This window comes from Elephas maximus, chromosome 19, assembly GCF_024166365.1.
Source record: "Elephas maximus indicus isolate mEleMax1 chromosome 19, mEleMax1 primary haplotype, whole genome shotgun sequence".
Classification (NCBI taxonomy): Eukaryota; Metazoa; Chordata; class Mammalia; order Proboscidea; family Elephantidae; genus Elephas; species Elephas maximus.
This window is the reverse complement of record NC_064837.1, coordinates 32717182-32740448: the sequence shown is the minus strand read 5'-3', so window position 1 is coordinate 32740448 and position 23267 is coordinate 32717182. Positions and strand designations below refer to the sequence as shown.

General features: G+C 36.4%; 1 protein-coding gene and 1 pseudogene across 2 annotated transcripts in view; one reads left to right on the top strand and one right to left on the bottom strand.

Annotated features, from left to right (window-relative positions):
• Positions 1 to 935: 935 nt before the first annotated feature.
• PPM1D (protein phosphatase, Mg2+/Mn2+ dependent 1D) overlaps positions 936 to 23267 on the bottom strand; it is a 48581-nt gene continuing 26249 nt past the window's right edge. For both annotated transcript variants that reach the window (XM_049860794.1, XM_049860793.1), the window contains exons 3-6: positions 23118 to 23242; positions 14304 to 14494; positions 7891 to 8133; positions 936 to 2400 (exon numbers count right to left, since the gene is read on the bottom strand). In XM_049860794.1, coding sequence (XP_049716751.1) covers positions 1843 to 2400; positions 7891 to 8133; positions 14304 to 14494; positions 23118 to 23242 — 1117 coding nt within the window. In that variant the 3' untranslated portion in view covers positions 936 to 1842. The remainder of the gene's footprint in view (positions 2401 to 7890; positions 8134 to 14303; positions 14495 to 23117; positions 23243 to 23267) is intronic.
• Positions 14594 to 15053, top strand: LOC126062559 (60S ribosomal protein L31-like; annotated as a pseudogene).

The following is a 23267-nucleotide window of genomic DNA, read 5'->3' as shown; positions in this document are numbered from 1 at the left end:
AAATTAGATCCTACTAGTATGATATGGAATTGAACTCTACTGCACAAAAAAATAATGCGATGTATGAAAGAATTAGTGTTATGACTTCTTTATATAAAAAATTGATTGGAAAAATAAAGATTATGTAATCCCGTATTCTAATCAAATAAAAAATTTAATTTCATGTAGTTATATGATTATTTTCTTTAGAATCACTGGCAGAAAAAGTGGAAAGTAGTTAAATGAATTTTCTTTAGTATACATTCAGATTTGCTGAATTTCTATTTGGTGCAGCTATGACGGTATCATAGGTCAAAAAGATGGAAAAATCCTTCACAGTTAATTGACTCCAAAAGTGCCTGCCAGTTGATGTCTTTTCCTTGGAAAGATCTGATAAAAATAAACTCTTCAGTAACCAAAAATCCTCTTCAAAAAAAACAGCCACAAAATGTTTTCCCTAGACCACCATTCAGTCCTCCTACGGAAAGCTGGCGTGCTCGCAACTGCAGTTTCTGGCATAGTGTAAGTGCACAGAAAAGCTGAATGAATTAACTCTTCAATCTCTTAATGAATTAAAATAAATAAATTTTTAAAAATTCCTTATTGTAGAACAGTTTACCACCACAAAATGCTATACTCTCAGTGTTTCAGCGTTAGTTCCTCTGTCTTTTCCTATTCCTGTATTACCAAAGTATAGTGTTTCATTCATTTTAAATTGCTATGTAATATTTCATCAAATGCTTCAAATAAGCCATAACTGATTTAACCATATTCTTATTGTTGGATATTTAGCCTGTTTCCATTCTATATTGAAATAAAAATTCAAAATGTAAAAAAGAACATTAGGTGAATTTAAGTTGTTAATGTAAAGTATGATCAAGGCACAACAGAGAGGTAATATATACCATTAAACCAACAACAACAAAAATCCAGCAACATCAGTAACAGTTCACTGATTTATTAGATGAACAAACATATACCCATATAGTCAATAAAACTGTACGATATAAAATAATTTAAGAAATGTTGAGAATTAGCAGCACCATCCGTTATTGAAAGAGCAAGAAAAACTTCACATATTTTAAGCCAAACACTACAAGGGAGTTACTACTTTTAAGACCTAATAATGCCACTGAATGTCTGGGATGATTGAGAAGGGCATTTTTTTCAGGCAAACAAACCTCCTTTTTCTCCAAAATAGGGATTTGGTGAGTTTATCTGATGATTAATATTTTGGAAAAATGCTACTGAAAGAAGAGATACTGCATAGTATTTTAATTGGGACAAGGAGGCTAACATCCAGCTACTTTAGCATGGCTCAACACTTCTGCTTCTATGAAAATTTTAGTTCTGAATTATTAAATTAGAAATAAAAAATATTTTTTTAAAAGACGCTAGTAGTCTCTAAGAAACATTAAGTAGAACACAGGTCACTATGAAAATACATTACTTTTCCAGTTTGCTTAATAATTTAGTTTAAAAAGTTGCCTAGATCGCATCACAAGTGGCTTATACAAATGTTTTAATATGCATTTTAAAAAGTTTAAACATATTTCTAACAGAGTCTTTTGATTTTTTTAAACATTTAGCCCTGTTGTCACAATTACTGTGTATCAGAGTAAGAGACTGAGTTTGTGTAAAGGATACAAATTTACACACATTTTACAGCACTTTATACCCTAACATCTACAAAATTCACATTTATAATACAAGCAAGTACAAGGCTAGGATAAAACTGTTGAATTCCAAAAAGTGAAACTATTTATACCGTTTTTCTCCCTTTAAAAAAGTTCAACTTCTGCAACAATTTCAAAAAACCCTCTCATATCCTAAGTTTGGAAAAACCCATTTCCCAGCTATATTTCAGTAAACACAAACAGTTTTTCGGTGCTGATGTAGTAAGGGATTTCCAATTTTCTTCTGACCCCTAAGTCTGCGTCGCATGGTAAGTTTAACAGAGTTCTTTCGCTGCGAGGTTGTGGGGAGGCTTGCAGACTGAGCACCGCTACTTCGACTCAAACTATTTCGTTTATGCTTCTTCATAAGGGGGCCAGAGTTGGATTCTTCCAATGTCCTTTTAAAGTTTGCTGGAGGGGTTCTTTCCACTTCTTGGGCTTTCATTTGACCAGGAGTTGACATCTTTAAGTTTTTTTGGTCCATGATAGTGTTTGTTGAATTTGTAGGCACAAGGCCAACTGACAGACTATTATTCAAGGAATCATGTATCCTTAAAGTCAGGGCTTTAGTGCAATTTTCCTCAAGTGGCTCTGGATCTTTTGAGGGTATGACTACAGCCTGGACATTCCCTCGAGCTATCTCAGCTGGGATCTCTAAAGAATTCTCTGAGAAGGCATTACTACGAACAAGAGCAGGTATATGGTCCTTAGAGTTCAGTCTTGGCCATGGATCCTCCTCCAGTGACTGAAAAACAAGGAAGTAAAGTAAGAAATCATTTATCCTAGAATTCAACAAATCCATGGCATGTAGTATTAGGATCTGCATGATGCTATTAAGATGGGGGAAAACGATATTCACTCGTGAATTTACTCATTCATTCAACATATATTTACTGAATTATGTGTAAGCCTCAGTGGGGGAGACCTGGGTAAGAAAAGGCAATATACAGGTAACAGTTACAATGAACCTCGCCTTCAGGGTAATAAAATCAAACCAACCCCAACCTGTTGCCGTTGAGTCAATTCCCACTCATAGCAACCCCATGGGAGAGAATAGAACTGTCCCATAGGGTTTCCAAGATGCAGCTGGTAGATTCAACCGCTAACCTTTTGGTTAGCAGCTGAGCTCTTAGCCACTGCAAGACCAGGGCTCCTCAGGGTAATATAGAAAATAAAACATAAAAAACTAATCTATCCAAGTAGGTTAAAATTCATGTTATCACAAGTATTTTCTATCCACTGCCAGGTAACCAAGAAAGAAGATACGTTACGAAACAAGATTTCAAAACAGACTAAAAATAACCATAAGCACACATTTACTCTACCACTGCCCTTACCCATTCATTCTGAACCCAAACATGAAAGAGATCAAGAGTACCATATCCCGTTTACGTTTTTTTTCACACATGCCAACAACAAAATGCTGTTGAAATAGCTCTAAACGTTTTGTACAAATGGTTTATTTATTGTATAGGGACCATGAAAAAACTGCTTTAAGAAGCAATTAACATCCTAATTTTCTGGTAATTTAACCATTGTAGGGGAAGAAAGATTCGCACTAGGAAAAATGACAAATTTGGTTGGCAATTGTTTGTTTTTTGGCAATTTCCTACTTCCTATTTCCTACTGAATTTTAATTTCTGAATATTTGGAAGTGTGGAATATGTGAAATCCAAATATAAAAGCAACTTTGTCATAATGGAAACTTAAATGAATGTAGTTTTTCATCCATCCCCCAAACACTGGCCACTGCTCTGTGATTTGAGAGAAGCGGGGCAGTGGGGCATATGGGACCCTGTGGTTAGGGCAACTCTCAACTGAAAATACAAATGAAAATCACCTGGGGAACTTTCAGGTATTTGTTTAAAAAAGCATCACAAGGTGATTCAGATATGTACCACTGCTTTAGAGGTACTGCTCTAGATCTACATATATTCACAATATCCTCCTATCTCTAGACAAAAAAGAACATCCCATCAAACTCAAACCTTCCAAAGCAGTAATATTTTATAAAATCATTGTCTTAATAGTTTCTAAAAAAACAGGATTGAAGCATATATGCTCTCTCTCTCTCCCAGCTGTGTAACATATCCCTCAAATGGATATGCTCTTAATCAAATTCATTAAGATATGCATATATTCTGGAAAGCCTAAGTAAACCCTTTAATAGAGTGGTAACTGAAGAAGACACATTACCTAGTCTTCCTTTAGTATAAAATTCCCTAGGAATAAACACTCTTCTAAAAATTGCTATATAAAAGTATATTCATAAGAATGTTTGCTTTAATGAGTCTAAAGGCAAATTGAAGGCATTAAGAATCTAGAATCTTGTTTCTAAAAGAATCTCAATCTAACCATCGACATGAACATGCTTTACTGAAAAAAAAAATACACTGACTTTAGGTCTAATGGAGTTTGGAGATAAGAAAAGGACATGGAAATCCTACTTCTTAGTTTGGTACAGCCCAAAATACATGGCTTCTCTTTTTTCTAAGAATATATTCTTTCTTTCTGAGGTCATTGGTTCACCTTTAAATTTCATGCTGCAAGGTATTATTCTTATCTGTTGTTGTTGGGCCACCAATTTTATTTCCTAGTACAGATGGTGAATTAAGGATAACAGAACAGTCTCTGCTCTAGAATATTTACATACCACCTTTAATAATATCAACAAGAGTTGTATTTGAGTTTATTCCTTTGGCATTAGGTTGATTCAAATGCCTAACCTAGTCATAGGTATATTCCAAATAATCAAAGAAAAATATATCTAGTCATAATTATTGACCAAGAGTTAATGCTACATTAATACAGAAAAAGAAATTGCAACATGACCAAGTAGCAGATAAATTCTATAGAGAAAAAGCTTCCTACTTTTTACTAATCGCACATCACTAATTTAGGCACAAGAAAAAGGTACTCATCAAGCCATTTATAGGAACAAAACATATTGCTTTAGTATGGATAACAAGGTTAGAAGTTAGAAGAAATTTCTTTAAAAAAGAAAAACAGTGGAACGTTTTCAGAGTTAACACAATTTATTGCAATTTCTGTTGTGCTGTGTCTTTTTAAATTCACTGATTATTCTGACACTACAGGTGCGCTGGCTTCTCTTCCCCCCACTTCCTCCTTGAACTTTTCCTTTTCCTTTTATTGGCATTCTGTGGGAATACATTGCATCTGTTAGCACAGGCTACTGCTTTTTTAGACTTACCCAAATTAATTATTTGTATTGCTAAGCCTTTTCCCAAGTTCATCAACATATATGTGATGTAGAAAGATTGTCATTGTCTTTGTTGGGTGCCGTCAAGTCATTTTCGACTCATAGCAACCCCATGCGACAGATTAGAACTGCCCTATAGGATTTTCTAGGCTGTAGTCTCTACGAGAGCAGATCACCAGGTCTTTTCTCTCACGGAGCAGCTGGGTGGGTTTGAACTGCCAACCTTTCGAATACCAGCTGGGCACTTAACTTTTGTACCACCATGGCTCCTGTAGAGATTACCCCTTAAAAATACATACTTTAAAAGTAAAAAAAAAAAAATTTTATGAAGACAGTCCTATAAGCAACAAGATCAAAGTAATTGTGGTTTATGAACTACAGGTTCTAACTAGCTAAAACAAAATTCCTGAAGATGTTCATGCCATCTATCCTGTAATCTAATCTAATCTAATATACAACTATTTACACATTGTGCCTACAACACAACTCAGTTAACTACTGATTTTCTCAGAGGATTTTCCCTTTCTTCCCCATCCCTCCTTCCTATACCTCTTGGCTTGCAAAACACAGATAAATTTAGTTTTACTCTAAAAAAAGGATGGAGAAAGAAATGTGTGCCATAGTGTTGTTTCACTTAAACAGAGGTATTTCTGCTATATCCGCCCCAAAACGAAGATCTGTTAATTTCCATTAGGATTCAAACAGAAGTGGAGATGTTTACACATAGACAAACCTAGTCTCAAATGCCTAATCTAAATATGAATAAGTCTTAAGGACCATTCAAAATTAACCAAAATGTCATTATATTTATCTAAACTAAACACATTGCCATCCAGTCAATTCTGACTCATAGCGACCCTACAGGACAGAGTAGAACTGCCCCACAAGATTCCCAAGGAGCAGCTGTGGATTCGAACTGCCGACCTTTCGGTTAGCAGCCAAGCTTTTTAACCACTGCGCTACCAGGGCTCCTATATTTATCTAGATGCTATAAAACATGGAATAATTATAACAATGAAATTAATCTGAGGGACTTTTGAGTACCCACCTTTAAGACAATTATGGTAAACAAAACAAAAAACAATTCCTTCGGCAGAAATTTGCCTTTATTATTTGTCAGGTCAGAGCCAATAATACTGATTATTCTGAATGACTAAATATTTTCCCATATTTGGGTGTGGTCAGTTGGTTAACAAATAATCATGCCTGCATATAAATTACTGTACAGGTAGTCCATTCCATCAACTCCATAACTCTGTTCTGACATAAGTCAAATACTTCATTTTTTTGTTGTTAGTTTTCATTATCGTTGCCTTGCATTATCAGTAGCTTTATAAATCCAACAGTGTTTTAAACAGTAAATCATAAAATTGAACATCTGGGAGTTAACATCAGAGAATAACATCAGCAAATTACATGCTGCAACATACTACCAACAGTGAGATTTACCAAAAAAAAAAATGACGGTTATAAGCACAGTTCAGTATAACTTGAATACGTTGGAGACTACCTGTATACATAAACCTGCTATTCTTTGATAAGAATAATAATACCAACGTATTAGACAAATCGTTATTTCTCAGAATTTTAGAAATAATTTTTAAAATATAAACTTTACGTACAATTTTACTAACACCAATTGGCTGACTGCATTAATTTTTATTTGAGGTCAATATTACAAATATTCACTTCTATCCCAATATCCTCTGTCCCCTCCCCCTCCCCCTCCCCCCACCCTAAAGTCTCCTTCTCTATTCTGCCAAAAGGTCAGTTATTCAAAGACATTAGAAAACATGAAAGTTCTGGATACAGAATGTGAATACAATTCACATTCAATATCCAGAAATAGGGAATTACTCAAAGGAGCATAAACTCCTTCACAACTTTGATAAGAGAATGAAGGAACTTCAGAAGGTTCAAACTGCATTATTCAAGGGTTTTCAACAAAAAGAATGCTTTGACAAGAGATTCCTTTAAAAAAAATCAGTACAAAAATAAATGATTTGTCAATTCTTAAATGGAAGTAAAGGTTCCACATAAGGAAAATTAAATTGCCATATATATGTGAAGTGAAAGGAAACAAAGGAGTAATAATAAAATTCCCAGTACTGACTACAGGATCACAATACCCAAAGTTAAAGTTCTTTGTGCTCCATAGCTTTGACACCTCAAAAAATTGCCTGAATATAAACCAAAAAAAAATCAAACCCAGTGCTATTGAGTCGATTCCGACTCATAGTGACCCTATAAATATACGACATGAAATTCCACCTTGTTCCCATTTTAATTAATGGTCAGTCTTCTGAAAACACATTCTCAGAAGGCCAGTCAGGCTTTGTATTAAAGAATTTATTAAAATTACTAATTTTTTGTAGGGAAAAATTGGTATGAAAACATAACCAAGTATTTGCGTTCTTAGCAAATCAGTAAAAGGGAGATATGGTACTCGTTTAAATTTGCTTGTTTCACAGCATATCTTAAACTCATTCAATATTAACACAAATAAGAAACAGGAATGATGTAATACAATGGCAAACAGTTCTAAGGTCTGATACCCTAAATCTAATTCAATCTTGATTTATAAGACTTTGTTCAAACTGTTTAACTTCTCAGTCTTACTGTCTATAAAATGGGAATAATAACTGCACTATTTACCTCCCCAGATAATGACATTCAAATGAAATATTATATATAAAAGTGCTTCATGAATTTTTAAATGCTTTACAAGTATTCATAGTACTGGAAGGGGATCAGGAAATCCCAAACATGAATATTCTTCAGAGACCACATCTAATCACCTCTCTATTACGTGCTATGCACACAGCTGGCACTCATATTAGTACTGGTGTGAAGATAGCTCTCTCACAGTAAGTTACCTGACAAAGATCCATCACTTTCTTGAACCTAGTTACCAAGTCCTATTATACAAAGAATTTGAAAACCATTTTCAGGCAACATTAACCAAAGAAATTCTGACTATTAAAACAGAACTTAAAATATTACAGATCTATATACCTTGACTGGTGGTGTAGAACAGGGGGAAGGAGTCATCACACAGGTTTCTTGACTATTATAGGAAGGACTATCAGTCAGGTTCAGATACAGCTCATCTTCATTGGCAAAGCTGCCCTGGAGGTCCGCTCCTGGAGAGATGCAGATTACTATGGCACTAGTATTATCTGCTCGGAGCATACGCTGCCTCCACCGGCCTAGGGCTCGATTCACTAGCATTTTGGCACAAGATTGTCTGTGCTCACCCTGTATTTACAAGAATAAGCAGAAAGAAGATAAGAAATCAGATTTAGTTGTTACCACATCTGAATCAAATTAAAAATTGGATGTTCAATATGGAAAAAAAGTAATAAAAAAATTCCAAAATTTCAATCATTATCCATACTTTCCATAACTATGTTAAAATAGTACTGCTCTAAATTTTTTGTTTTGTTACAAATACAGAACATTTTTAAAATACAATAAAACAAGGCTTTATCATGTGCCTAAATTTCTTCCATTTATTTTTATATTTTTGGTAACAAGAAACTTGGTCTCCACTGTAACTTTAATTTGGAAAAGTTATATAAAAATTAGGGAAGCTCAATCTAAAATGGGAATTAAACATTAAGTTATTATAGATGAGCATTATTCAGAAACAAGATAAACAGGCACAGCAAAAAACCTCATTGCAAAGGGCCAATTTCCTCCTCAATTAAGAGCTTCTGCAATTAAAAGACAACATTTAAATTAAAAGGCCAACATTTACCCCAGACTAAAGATGAGACGGTAAAGGGAGACAAGAAAGCTAGATTAATGGGAACAGAACAACCAGGATGGAAATACTGAGAATGCTAATACGCTGTGAACGTCACTGAACCAATGTCACTGAATAATATGTACAGAAATTCTTAAATGAGAACCTAATTTGCCATGTAAATTTTCTCCAAAAACACAATAAAGTATTAAAAAACAAAAACAATGACCCAAAGTAAAAATTGCCAAAGGATATGAACAAAATTCAGAGATAAGAAAACACAAAGGCTCTTAAATACATGTAAAAATGTTTACTGTCACTCATATAAGGAAAAAGGCAATACGGTAAGTGGATAAGACTAGGGGAAAAAACACTCAAATGATCTCAGGTCACAGCAAATAATTGTGGCTTAGCATCACACATGGATTCAAAAACTGCTAAACTTAAAGAGCAGAAATGAAAAGGACGTGCTCTTCATGTCTAAAAAGAGTACCTCTAGAAATAATTCAACGATAAGGATGAATGTGAAGTGTTTCAGAAGAAAGGTGTCCTGAATTAAAAGTAGGAATAAAACCTTTAAATAATATTTTATATAATGTGATCAAAAATAAATTAATGTATGAAAGTCTTTGACTTTCACCTGTATCTCTGAAGTTCATATATTCAAGCTGAATAGAGCTGGTTGTTTTGTTTCGGGTTTTTTTTTTTCACCTTCTCCTTGGGAAAATCAAGATAAAACTTGGATGCCTTTCCATCTGCTTCAAATTTCTGAAATTATTTTGCAACACGGACATCTGTTCTTTCAGCATTTGCTACAATTTGCCTAGTGTCTGTTTTTGTAGCCATATTTTAAAACCAATTCAACTGCTTTTATGATTACAACTGATTCAAGCTTTTTATTACTTCAGGAATCAATTTTAGTATTTCACATTTTTCTAGAAAACTAGCCCTTTTGTCTAATTTTTCAAATTCATTGGCATAAAGTTGTTCTAATATTATTGTGATTCAAAAAAATCTCTATTTTTAAGTGGAGTCATGTCCACTCTTAAGCTTCCTTTTGTGCTTCTTGGCTTGTTTTAGAAAGATAATCATCCCTGGTTTGCCTTTTTTAAAGAACTATCTTTTGGTTTTCGTGAATTTCTCTGTCATTAATTTCTGCTCTTTATTATTTCCACCCTCCTATTTTTTTTTTTTTTTTTTTAGATTTCTTCGGATGTCCTTTTTCTAACTCCCTGCCTAAATGGATTACCTAGCTCATTTTCTTCATAGTAGATCGTTTATTTATATAGTGTGCTTTTCAGGAGTGATTTTATTTTTCCTGTGGGAATACCACGAGCCCTGGGTTATGGACGCATCATTTTATGTGTTGCAAAAGAAAAAACACTGCCAATTAAACTACGATGCACCAAGTCATCAATCAGAGAAGGCATTTCAATTTCAGAGATGCTATAAGTTGTGAAGAGATGATGAAAGGCGGCATCAATCTCTAAATCATGAATCTATCACATCCCCCATGGCACATGTTTCATCACTCTCCAAGCACTGCCCACTGAGGACTCACTGAAGGGCTCTCTAACCTTTCACTTTTTCAGTGCACCTCTGCTTCACCTCCCAGGAAAGCTCCATGAAACAGTAATCTATATAAGCTATCTTCACTTCCTTACATTTTTGTCTCAGCCCACTAGGATCCTGCTGATCTGGCTCCCCCAATATTGTGTCCTTTTCTATTCTTCTATTATACATTCTCTCTACATTATCTCATATATTGCCCTATAACCAAAAAACCAAACCCGTTGCCATCAATTCTGACTCATAGCCACTTGATAGGACTGAGTAGAACTTCCCCTCAGGGTTTCCAAGGCAGATTGGAAGCAGATTTTTCTCCCATGGAGCAGCTGGTGGGTTCGAACCACCGACCTTTCGGTTAGCAGCCAAGCACTTAACCACTGTGCCACATACTGCCTGGCTTCATTATATATTGCCATAGCTTTACCTAACTTCTGTTAACTACCAAATTAGTATTTTCAGGCTTCTCTTAAATATTTATAAATACCTACTGCTACCTGGATGAAACACAGACACTTCCAACTACAGGCATGCCTACATCTGAACTAATTGCCTACCCTCCCAAAAAATATCTCTTCTTGATAATCATTCTACCACTCACTTCAGTCAGCAGTTTGGGTGTAATCTTTTCTCCCTCCTTAAAAACCCACCTTCTGCCAATTCTAACAGCCATATATTTATTTTGTATTCTTTTTCTTTTTTTAACTATCACTGCCTTAGATCAAGCTTGCAAAACTTCTCATTTGAAATACACCAGCAGCCTCTAGTGAGGAAGCCTAATAGATCATTACTACTACCAGATCAGAAACACTGCCAAAAAGGAAAAAATTAACATGTGAAGTAAGGTGATGGGCCTGATAATGACTCCACTTATCAAAATTCACCTTCTTTGAGGATCCTTCACTAATCATTGCTAGCACCCATTCTCTTTCATTGCCAACCTTGCAAGAATTTAATTTTATTAAAGGCAAAAGTTTTTCTTTTTCCTATAGCTTTTAATAAATAGGTCTCTTCACATCCATTACCATCTATCATCTGTCTTCTCTTCCACGCTGCAATGAGTAAGTCTTCTAAAATGCATATCTAAAATGCAGCTTTTCAATAACTCTCAACTGTCTGATGATAAAGATTTAACTTCATAACAGACCACGACAAAACCTTTTTGCCTCATCTCCCATCACTTCCAAGGCATCCTATCCTCCAGTCACACCACTTATGAAATGTGAGTGTATTACCTTCATCAAAAAGGCCTTCTTGGCCTTACACATTGTATTTCCTTTGCCTGGAAAGCTTCTCTCTCCTCCCTTGACTTATTTACCTGGAAAATTCAACCCCACCTTTAAGACTTACTCAAATATCATTCTCCTCCATGAAACTTCTTTATGTAATCTCAAGTTTCCTATACTGTCCCTCTCAGTTTTTATACACTTGTTCTAATTACTGTTATATGGGTGATTCCCTCAATACTCGTTTCAAAAACATATTTTCTTACATATGAATAGGTTCTCTTCAATCCACCACAAAAGGGCTTTTGTCTCTATCATACTGCTGAAATGTCTGTCTGTCTCTCTCTCTTTTTCAGATCACTAAACAATTTCAACTCCAAGAGAAAAAATAGTCTCTTTTTTAACAATCTTTCTTTGATATCTGATACCACTGTCCACAGTGCAAAGGCAACATGCTAGGATCTGAGGTTGAGATGAACTAAGACGTGATTCTTAGTTTTAAAGAACTGACAAACTAGTGGGGTTAATGTTTATATGTTCTATTTGCAATAATACGTAAGTGCTGACCAAGGACCATATTCTGTTTACTTTTGCACATGCCTAGTACCTGATATGTTAGTTGAGTAAGTGAATGGAGACAATTTGAAACAGGTTCAAATTGCCTCCTTTTCACCTCAAAATATAGCTTTACCATTCCTCCCATCTTACAGAAAGACCTTTTTTTTTTGCAAGGATAACCTATCCCCTTGTGCTTTTGTTTCCAGCAGCTTCCATGTTTCTGGACCTTCATTCTATCAATATCCTTTATTTCTTTTGCACTGTCAAGCTTTGTCTTAACTACAAAACCCCTTTCAAGACCCTCACTATCTTTGCAAACTAACAGTGGCACACTCCCTTGTCTTCTTGAAAAAGTACTCAACATTCACTACATCTACTTCCTGGGCTCACAGAGTACTCCTTCATCACCACTTATAATCTGGTTTATGCCCTCACCACTTCTTTTGAAACTCTTCATACTTACTTGAAGGTCACTAATAAAAGATCCTAACTAAAAAATCCAATACCCTATTCTCATCCATCTGCCTCTACTTCTTTATAGCATTTGACATTCCTGACTACCACCCCAAAATTCTCTTTCCTTGTCTTCTATGACACTCTGCATTATCCAGGATCTCCTTTCTTCATCTATTTCTGCTCTTTTCTGAGAGGCTGAGTTATGGTGACCAGGCAACAGTAAACTAAAATGAAGAGGAAAACAATTTTCAAGCTGAGTCAGCAAGCAAGGAAAAAGATTTTCTCATTGTTAGATGTTTCTAGACATACAATTGATTAGGAAAGGCTAGGCAACATAGAGTTACCATGTGACCCAGTAATTCCACTCTTACGTATATATCTCAGAGAATTGAAAACAATGTGTACACAAAAACTTGTACACAAATCTTTATAGCAGCATCATTCATAATAGCTAAAAAGTAGAAACAACTCAAATGTTTATCAATGGGTAAGAGATAAACAAATTACAGTATAATCATACAATGAAATATTATTCAGCCATAAAAAAGGAATGTAAGTACTGATAGATGCTACAATGTGGATGATCCTGAAAACATTATGCTAAGTAAAAGAAGCCAAATACAAAGCCCACATAGCGTATGGCCCCATTTATATGAAAAGTCCAGAAGGCGCAAGTACACAGAGACAGAAAGGTCAATTAGTGGTTGCCGGAGGCTGGGAGTAGGTGAATGACAAGTGGCTGGTAATGGATATGGGTTTGGTGGAGGGGTTATGAAAATGTTCTGTAATTAGATAGTAGTAATGGTTGCACAACATTATGAATATACAAAAAATTACAGAATTGTATACTTTAAAAGGGTGGATTGTATAGGATGTGAATTATATCTCAATTAAAGAAAAAAAAGGACTGGAGTTTCACAGGCCATAAAAGTCAAGGGATGTTCATACTGGTCAGTGATTGTGTGTTTTATTATCTAGTTTCCTTTATTTTCTGTCTCATTCCACTAGTGATCAGAAACTGCAAGATCTATGTTTTACCTATCTCTAAAGGTAAAAATATTAAAGGTAAAAAACCAAAACCCATTGCCATCGATATGATTTCAACTAATAGCAACCCTACAGCATAGAGCAGAACAGCCCCATAAGGTTTCCAAGGAATGGATGGTGGATTCGAACTGTCCACCTTTTGGTTAGCAGCTGTCTTGGTCATCTAATGCTGCTATAACAGAAATACCACAAGTGGATGGTTTTAACATAGAGAAATCTATTATCTCACAGTCTAGTAGGGTACAAGTCCAAATTCAGGGCATCAGCTCCAGGGGAAGGTTTTCTTCCCCTGTCGGCTCTAGAAGAAGGTCCTTGTCATCAATCTTCCCTTGGTCTGGAAGCATCTCAGCATAAGAATCTCAGGTCCCAAGGACGCGCTCTGCTCCTGGCACTGCTTTCTTGACGGTGTGAGGTCCCCATGTCTCTGTGCTCACTTCTGTCTTCTATATCTCAAAAGAGACTGGCTTAAGACACTATCTAATCTTGTAGACCTCATCAATATAACTGCCACTAATCCATCTCATTACATCATGTGATAGGATTTACAACACACAGGGAAGTCACATCAGATGATAAAATGGTAGACAATCACACAATAGTGAGAATCATGGCTTAGTCAAGTTGACAGATATTTTGGGGGGACACAATTCAATTCATGACCGCAGCTGAATGCTTAATCACTGCACCACCACGACTTGTACAGGTAAGGTAAGATAAATGCAAAAAATTATCCAAGGGGAGGATTTTGAGTTCATATTCAAGGCCCCTGACAAAAGTACTAGAGCAAAATTTAGACGACAACATCAAATTATTGAGTTACTTCTCACCATCAAGCATTTTTTCTCCTCTTGGTCCTGGCACATTGAGATGGCATCTTGAGGTGGAATCATATTCCAGAGTCCATCACTACCCAAGATAATATACTTGTGCTTCTGGGGGTCAAGAGTGTGGACGCTTGTGTCTGGTTCAGGTGACACAACAAACTCACCGCTAAAGAAATCATAGCTCCACAAATCACCTGGGGGAAGGAAGCAGAAGAAGCAAGACGTATTATTTCCAAACCAACGGTAGCACATTAACAGACTAAAGGAGTAAATCTACATGTTCATCTTAATAGATGCAGAAAAGCATTTGATAACATTCAAAATCCATTCATGATAAAAATGCCTAGCAAATCCTTTGCAATCTTCCCTTCCAACCTGGTCCTGCCACAACAGCTCCTGCAAAGAAGAATGGCAAGAAGAACCATTCTGCTATCAATGATGTGGTGACCAGAGTGTACCATCAACATTCACCAGTACATCCATGGGGTAGGCTTCAAGAAGCATGCCCCTTGGGCATTCAAGGAGATTCGGAAATTTTCCACGAAGGGGATGGGGGTGCCATATGTGTGCACCGACATCAGGCTCAACAAAGCTGTCTGGGCCAAAGGAATAAGGAACATCCTACACCATATTCATGTACGGTTGTCCAGAAAACGTAATGGCGATGAAGATTGACCAAACAAGCTCTAAACATTGGTTACCCATGTCATGACTTTCAAAAACCTACAGATGGTCAATGTAGATGACAACTAACAGCTGCTGATGAAACAGTTATAAAACTGCCTTCATGTGAAAAACAAAAAAACTTCCTAGCAAACTAGGAATAAAAGGGAACTCCCTTAACCTGATAAAAGAATATTCATCAGAAATCGATAGCATCTTACTTAAAAGTAAAATGTTCAGGCGGCTAACAGACACATGAGAAATGCTCACAATCGTTAGCCATTACAGAAATTCAAATCAAAACTATGAGATACCATCTCACCCCAACAAGGCTGACACTAATCTGAAAAACACAAAACAACAAATGTTGCAGATGTTGTGGGGAGACTGGAGTTCTTATGCACTACTGGTGGGAATGTAAAATGGTACAACCCCTTTGGAAAACAATTTGGCACTTTCTTAAAAAGCTAGAAATAGAAATACCATGTGATCCAGCAATCCCACTCTTAGAAATATACTCAAGAGAAATAAGAGCCATCACGCTAATAGAGATAAGCACATCCATGTTCATTGCAGCATTATTCGCAATAGCAAAAAGATAGAAACAACCTCAATGTCCAACAACAGATGAATGGATAAACAATTTATGATACATACACACAATGGAATACTATGCAACAATAAAGAACAATGAAGAATCCTTAAAACATCTCACAACATAGATGAATCTGGAGAGCATTATGCTGAGTGAAATGAGTCAGTCACAGAAAGACAGATATTGTATGAAACCATCAGTACAAGAACTCGGGAAAAAGTTGAAACACAGAAAAAAGCATTCTTTGATAGTTACGAGGGTGGGAAGGGAGTTGGAGAGAAAATCACTAACTAGATAGTAGACAAGGGTCAACTTTGGTTGAAGGAAGGTCAACCTACAACACAGGGGAAATCAGCACAACTGGACCAAAGCAAAAGCAAGGAGTTTCCTAGACACATCCAAACACTTTGAGGGACAGGATAGCTGGGACTGAGGCCTGGGGACTATGTTTCAGGGGACATCTAGGTCAATTGGCATAACACAGTTTATAAAGAAAATTTTCTACATCCAACTTTGGTGAATAGTGTCTAGGGTCTTAAAAACTTGCGAGCGGCCATCTAAGATACAGGTATTTCTCCCATCCCACTCTGAGCAAAGGAGAATGAAGAAAACCAAAGACACAAGGAAAATCCTAGCCAAAAGAACTAAAGGACTAAATGAACCAGAGACTTCACCAGTCTGAAACCTGCAAAACTCGGTGGTGCCTGGCTACCACCAGTGACTGCCCGGACAGGGAACACAACGGAGGGTCCTGGACAGAGCAGGTGAAGAATATAGAACAGAATTCAAATTCACGTAAAAAGACCAGACTCAATTAACGGTCTGACGTAGACTAGAGGAACCCTTGAAACTACACCCCCCAAATGCTCTGTTAACCCAGAACTGGAACCATTCTTGAAGCACACTCTTCAGACAAAGATTACACAGGACTATAAAACAGAAAATAATACAAGTGAGGAAGTATGTCTTAGTACAATCATATATACGAGACCAAATGGACAGCTCCTGTCCAAAAGCAGAATAAAAAGGCAGGAAGGGACAGCAATGGGACTAATGGACACCGGGAACCTGGAGTGGAAAGGGGGAGGGTGCTGTCATATGTGGGGATTGCAATCAATGTCGCAAAACAATATGTGCATAAATTTTTGAATGAGAAATTAACTTGAGCTATAAACTTTCACCTAAGGCACAATAAATAAAAGTAAAATGTTAAAAGCACTCCCTTTATAAACAATAAGAAAAATATGCCTGCTATCATCATTCCTCTTCCAATACTATACCAAAGGCCCTTCCCACTGCAGTAAAGTAATAAAAATTAAAAATAAATGAATTAGAAAGAAGAATAGAAAACCATCATTATTTGTAGATTTTTACATGGAAAATAAAAAAGAAATTATTAGAATAAGAAAGTTTAACAAGGCTGTTAAATACAAACCCAACACATAAAAGTCAACTGTATTTCTATACAACATCAAAAACAAAATATAATTTAAAAAAATATTCCATTTGTAAGAATAAACCAGATGTAAGGTACAGCAATAAATTTAACAAAAAGTATGGGGTTAAGAGGCTCTTTCAGATTTGTTTCTTCCTTATGTTCTGCCTCTGCCCTAGGGGTAGCGGCTGCACCTTATATCTGCTACTCCTGTGCTCTTACAGTTCTCTTCCCCCTCACTGAGTCACCCCATTATAGTTAATAGCTCTCTGTATCAACCTTTCTTTGTTCAAATTACTATGTGATTTCTGTGCCCTGATAGGATCTTCACTGGATCCTGACTGATACGGATATGCATTGTTTTTTGAAACTTTTGGTCATGCATAAATACGTATGTAAATATGTACTGAATCACAATACAAACTGTATTTCTTACTGTGGCTCATAGTAAAAAAAAATTTAAAGATTCTTGCTTAGGCAATTTCATCCATTCCCATAGCTTCAATTACCTCTGAAACAAAGTTTATGACTCAAATCCACATGTTCTGCTCATTTCCATTCCTCCATCTCAACTAGTCCAAGGTACTATCAGCTGTCACCAAGACTACTAACACAGCCTCCTAAACTAACTACAACAACTTTTGTTTCTTCTAAACCATTCTTAACACTACAACCAAAACCATCTTTTTAAAACACAAATCTAGTTATATTCTCCCACTCCAACCCTGCAATAGTTTACTATTGCTTTTAATAAATGACACAACTTTTTACCACAGCCTGTAAGATGCCTATTTTCTCATTTATTCTATGCCTCTTATTCCTGTATCTCTGTTCAGTCACAGCTCCTTATATTCACCATGCTTCCTTCTATCACAGAGCTTTTCCCAGATGTTGTTCCTATGTCTAGAACACACATTCTTCCTCTCTTAAGTTCTAGTAATTCTTCAGCTATCAATTCAAACATCACTTTTATAACCTCTCTGGATAGATAAAATAATCCTAGTTTGAGCTCTCATTAGCACATATACAGTGCTTAAAAATTGCAGTTTTTCAGTTCTTTTTGTGATCATTTGATGGATTCCTATACCCTTCCTTAGACTGTAAACTCCATGAGGGCAAAGACCATGTGCTTGGTACAGACAGCACAGCACATGTTGCACTCTTTCTAAATACTTATTCAAGGAATAATGATTTGCAAGGCTCACATGCAATTCCAGCAGGCAGCCACTAGAAGGCACCTCTGCTACATCTGTACTGGAGTAATTACCACTCTGATCAGTGCCTAAATGGTGCCAATTTTGATAAGCAAACCTCTTACCCAGAGATCTTACCAGAGTAGTAGGTCCTAATCCTAATCCCTTTTGGGTAGTATCTTAGAAAATGGGAAGGACAAGGAAACAGACACAGTAAGGAAGACACCATGTGAGGAAATGTCTACAATCTAAGGAACGCCAAGAAATATCAAGGCCTTTTTTATCAGAAGTGGAAAGAGATAAGAAAGGATCTTCCCCTAGAGCCAATAGAGAGAGCACAGCCGTGCTTATGCCCTGAATTTAGACTTCTAGCTTCCAGATCCGTGAGACAATTTCTGTTCCTTAAAGTCACCCACTTCGTGGTGTTTTGTTACAAATAGCAGTAGTAAATCTAAAACTTTACCATTTCTGGACTACAAACAACAATTGACTATCACCTTCTCCCCAACTTTTCCTTGCCAATAACTGGAGGCTCAACTGTATCACCTGCTTATACTATGAATAAATGACCTGGGTAATGTTGAGCAACTGTCTTCTAGTTCTGCAAAAATCTATAAAATACGTAAAGTGCCTAAAATATTGCAACTGGTCCCTAAATTATGTCCTCACCCCCAATTTTTTTTAATAATTTATTTTTGTTGTTGTTGAGAATATGCACAGCAGGACACACACCAATTCAACAATTGCCACACATACAATTCAGTGATGTTGATTACATTCTTTGAGTTGTGTAACCATTCTCACCCTCATTTTCTGAGTTGTTCCTCCTCCATTAACATAAACTCATTGTCCCCTAAATTTCCTATCAAATCTTTAATGTAGCTGTTGTCAATATGATCCCATATAAACAGATCTTATAAGAGTACAATGCTTAAGGCAGGCATTCTTTACTAGTAAAACTAAACTATTGTTTGGTTTTAAGAAGGCTTCAGGAGATATTTTTGGTTTAAGGTTTAAAGATTATCTCAAGGCAATGGTTTTGGGGGTTCATCCACCCTACATGGCTCCTGAAAGTCTGGATTCCATGAGAATCTGAAATTCTATTCTACATTTTCTCCTTTTTGATCAGGATGCTTCTATAAAATCTTTGATCCAAATATTCAGTAATGATAGCCAGGCACCATCCAGTTCTTTTGGTTTCATGGCAAATGGGACAGTTTGTTCATTAGAGGCAATTAGCCACACATTCCATTTCTTCCTCTTACTCCAGACTTTCCTTCTTCCTCCGGGGAAACGGAGACCAACTGTTGTGCCTTGGATGTCTGCTTATAAACTTTTAAGACCCCAGACACCACGCAATGAATTAGGAGGTAGAACTGAAGCACCAAACACATTATTAGGCCAATTATCTGGGATGTCCCACGAAACCATGCCCCTAAACCTCCAAACTAAGAAATCAAATCCCAGTTGTTTGGTTGTACATAAGCAGACTTGGCAACTACTTTTTTTTTTTTTTTTGGTCGTTGTTGTGAATATATCTACCACACAACTTTGCCAATTCAACTTTTTACAGGTGTACAACTTATTGACAGCAATTATATTAATCAGCTATGCAACTCTACCCTTAATCAATGTGATTTTCCATCATTGTAAACTGAAACTTATAGCAATCACCCCCTGGCTCCCCATCCCTCCATCCCTGGAAACCACTAATAAACTTCAGTCTCTACACATTTCCATTCTTGTCTTCTTATGTAAGTGAGGTCATACAATATTTGTCCTTCTGTTATTTCACTCAGCAGAAACTCTTCAAGCTCCCTCCATGTTGTAGCATGTATCAAGACTTCATTTCTTTTGTGGGCTGAGTAATATTCCATTGTACGTATATACCACATTTTGTTTATCCACTCATCTGTTGATGGGCATTTAAGTTGTTTCCACCTTTTGGTTATTGTGAATAGTGCTACAATGAACATTGTTGTACAAGTATCTGAGGCTCTGCTTTCAAGACTTTTGGGCATATTCCTAAAAGTAGCATTGCTGGGTCATATATTAACTCTATTTTTAGTTTTTTGAGGAACCACCACATTGTCTTCCACAACGGTTATACCATTTTATACTCCCACCACCATTGGAGAAGGGTTCCAATTTCCCCACATTCTTGCCAATATTTGTCATTTCCTGTTTTTTTTTTTTGTTTTTTTAATCTTAGCCATCCTCCCATTGCCAACTCATAGACCCTAAAGGGCAAAGTAGAACTGCCCCAAAGGGTTTCCAAGGCTGTAACCTTTACATAAGCAGACTGCCACATCTTACTCCTGCAGAGTGGCTGGTGGTTTCAAACTGCTGATATTTCAGTTAGCTGCTGCTCAAGTGCTTAACCACACTGTACCACCAAGGCTCCTCTTTAGCCATCCTAGTGGGAGTGAGATGGTATCACACTGTGGTTTTGATTTACATCTCTCTGATGGCTAATTATGTTGAGCATCTTTTCATGCATTTGGTCTTGCTTCTATTTTTTCCCCCTATAATCTTATCCATATACCATTTAAAGTAATCCTTTAAAAACATAAACTAGATTGTGTCACTGACCTACTTCAATAATTAACAATAATAATAACAGCCAACATTTATAGAGCACTTACCATGTGCCAGGCACTATTCTAAGCACTTTACATGTATTATATCATCCAATACAAAAGTATGAGGTAGGTGCTATTATTACTCTCATTTTATGTATGAAAAAAAGCCATGTCACAAAAGATTAAGTAATTTGCCAAGGTTGTAAAGTAGCAGCATTGGGACTGGAATCTAGGCATTTTGGCTCCAAAGTCTTATCTCTTAACCATTATGAAATACTTCCTCTACTACTCTTCAATCCCTTCTCAATATTGTTTAAAATAAAGATCAAATTCCTCACCATAGCCAATCCTTAGAGCCATAATGTCTTCTTCACCAAATTCCTTACTCTGGGCTATATGGCCCTTTATAATCTGGTAAGCACCCTCATCTCCACCCTCATTTTACATCTGTATCTCCCCTCTCACACTGGCTTAATTCCTGTTCCTCAAAGACACCAGGTCCTTTGCTGCCTGTATTACGATTCTTTGCTTGCAAACAACAATATCCACCTCAGGTAACTTAGGTTAAAAATGCAACTTAGAAGAAAATCAGGTAGTTTACAGAAGAGGCAAGAAGCTAGAAAACTAGGTATGGAAACAGAGCAGACTGAAGCAACCAGGCAGGAAAACTCAAATATACCACCGGAACAATGGCCTCAGGTACCCACTGCGACTAAGATGAATTCCAGTCAGTTTTTTATTTTTGTTCTTAGTAGATTTAAAATTCAAAGTCTTGTGATAGAGACTCTGATTGGCCTACCTGTGTCATATGCCTGCCCTTTTATATGTTTTATAAAAGTACACTGAATAGGAAAGTCTAAGAGTGTACACAGTAGGAGAGATGTAATTTCTCAAAAAGAAATTGGGGTGTCATATAGCAAATGTACCCTAATTGCCTAAGGGCTTTTTTGCACTTTTTTTTTTTATGGCTCTGCTTTGAATATGTGAGGGGTCTATTTCCCTTAACCCCTTCTCCTCCTTCAGGTATCACTCAAATATCACCTCCTTAAAGAAGGTTCCCTGACCATTCTCTCTAAAGTAGCCCTCCCCTGCCACTCCACTATCAATCACACCAATTACTTGTGTATTGTTTTACTTAAATCTTTTATACACTTTTTAGAATGATTTTCTCATTGGTTTACTTGTTTACTGTCTATCTCCCTCCACACACACTAAGATTATAAGCTCCACAAAGATTGAGGCTATGTTCATTATCATCAAAGATAAACAAGTGATAGTATACGGTAGGTACAATGAGCCTTTCAAAATGTAAATCAAATGATGTTATTCCTTAACTTAGTGTCCCTTAATGCTGCCCACTGCCCTCCAACTAGAAAATAAACCCCTGCCATGATGTGGCCCTGTTTAACTCACCACCTGAGCCATATTGGCCTTTTGAAAATGCCTAAAACATGCCAAGCTCTCATTTTAGGAAACATGTCTGGAATATTCTTCCATGGGATCTTCGTATGATTAGCTCCTTCTCAGTCTCCAAGTCTCAGTTAAAATAACACTTCCTAAGAGAATTATTTCCATCACACCATCTAAAATAGTTTTTCCCTTCTAAATTATTGTTTATCACAGCACCCTGTTTATTTCTCTCATAGTGCTTCCTAACCTGTAATTATTTCATTTATAAGCTTACTTCTTTATTGCCTGTCTCCCCAACTACATAATCTTGCTTCATGAGGATAGACAGAATATCTGTATTATACGTCCATAGCCTAACATAACGCCTGGCACCAAGTCAGTATTCAAGTGTCTGTTGAATGAAAACAGAGAATGAATAAATTGGTGTTTTCTAAGAGAAATTTTATTTAGAAAAACTATCCCAATCTAGCACAGCAAAGGTAAGGTATTTCTATAACTAAATTTTCTAGTCTTCCCTCTAAAGCTGGGTAGGCCAGAAAATAACTATTTTTACTTTGTTATGAACAATTTACCTTGGTAGCTAAAGAAAAAAGAGCTTTGAAGACTCTTAGAGGAAATATGATGGACTGAAACAGGGAAGGACATTTGAAAATAGTGTTAAGGGTAACATCAAGCCCAGACATACATATACTTCCCTAAGTATAGATAGGAGTTAGCAAAACATTGAACATGACTCATGACCAAAGCGCAACTGGCACTGACATCCATCCTTAGCCTTTTCCCCAATAAGGTTTTCGTACATTTAATATAACATCTGATCTTATCTCTACTCTCATCACGTGCCATGTAAGGACTTAGTTCTCAGTCTCCTGTCTCATTTTACCATGTTCTATTGTAATAAATCCACTGTGATTTCATCAAACATTAAGTCCTTCTTACCAAGTGCTCTTGCTACTGCCAGAAAAGGGATTTGGTCAATAACTGTGCTCCTTCGTACAGGTCCATTGTGAGTGAGTCGAGGTCGTTTCCAAACTACACGATTCACTCCAGACTTGTTCATCACACTAAAAAATAAATAAGAGTTCATAT